Source organism: Indicator indicator, chromosome 35, assembly GCF_027791375.1.
Source record: "Indicator indicator isolate 239-I01 chromosome 35, UM_Iind_1.1, whole genome shotgun sequence".
NCBI classification, from domain to species: Eukaryota; Metazoa; Chordata; class Aves; order Piciformes; family Indicatoridae; genus Indicator; species Indicator indicator.
The window spans coordinates 824649-825842 of record NC_072044.1 but is presented as its reverse complement, the minus strand read 5'-3'; the positions used below and the strand labels follow the sequence as shown (position 1 = coordinate 825842).

General features: G+C 46.2%; 1 protein-coding gene across 1 annotated transcript; it reads right to left on the bottom strand.

Annotated features, from left to right (window-relative positions):
- Nucleotides 1-226: 226 nt before the first annotated feature.
- NGF (nerve growth factor) lies at nucleotides 227-952 on the bottom strand. The gene has a single exon (XM_054395886.1). It carries the CDS (start codon nucleotides 944-946, stop codon nucleotides 227-229), a length of 720 nt encoding a protein of 239 aa, XP_054251861.1. The 5' UTR covers nucleotides 947-952.
- Nucleotides 953-1194: the final 242 nt, after the last annotated feature.

Here is a 1194-nt window from a genome sequence, read left to right as displayed (position 1 = left end):
ATGAGACTAAGGTGAACATCTTTTGAAGGGTTCTGCTGGTAAATAAATTGCAAAACACAAAAGGTTTCCAAAAGAGTTTAATAAATAATGAGTTTGTTGTTTGTTTGGTTGGTTTTTTCTGTACTGTATAAACTATAAATATACCATGCAGTCCTTTATAACTTAAAATAATTTACAGACTGAGGTAGGGGGGTAGGAGGATGTTGTCATGGGGTTTAGATCCATCTCAGGGTCTCCCTGTCTTCCTGCTGAGCACACAGACACAGGCTGTGTCAATTCGAATGAACCTCCAGGCTGCTTGCTTGCCCTCCATCGTCAGTGCTTTGACAAAGGTGTGAGTCGTGGTGCAGTAAGAGTTCCAGTGCTTCGCATCGATCCCCCGGCACCCACTGGACACTGGCTTAGGGTCCCTGCACTTGGTCTCAAAAAAGTACTGCTTAAAAACGTTGTTGTTAATGTTGACCTCTCCCAGCACTGTCACCTCTTTGCCTTTAATGTCAGTGGCTGTGGTTTTGTCCCCAACCCACATGCTGACGCTGTCACACACCGAGAACTCTCCCCGGTGTAAGATGGGATGCGCAGTCCTCTTGGTCCTGGCAGTCCTGTTGAGAGAACCTGCACTGCTGAGGAATCCCATGTGCTGTCCTTGCCCTGCCACTGGTGGGGGCTGCGTGCTGAGCAGCACCCGAGGAGAGCGGAAACGCCTCTTCTTGAAATATTTTGGGTCCATGGTGATATTTACAGTTTCTCTTCCACCTATCGTCCAAGTCGAGTGGCTGTGGGATGACTCTGGAGCTGCCTTGGGAATGTGGTGTCTGTTACTTGGGTGGCTATCGAGCAGGGAGTGTTCTGCAGGATACTCCAGTGGAGCATTGTCCTCTGACTTTGGAGCTGCCTGTGTGCCGATCAGAAAAGCTATGATCAGAGTGTAGTAGAGCATGGACATTACGCTATGCACCTAGAACAAAAGAGAAATGCAAAGTTACTGGAAGCCATGCTGGCACAAACGGATGCCATTACTGACAATAAATTTATAAGATACCAGGATCATACAGATTTCATCAGGTATTCGTCTGGGTGCCAGATGTTTTTCTTCCGGAAGGGCTCGTTCAGACAGCATCAGTGTTCTTAATAAAGCGAGAACATTAGAAAATAATAGCTAGATTATTATTAATTCCTCTGGTATTTGTTATT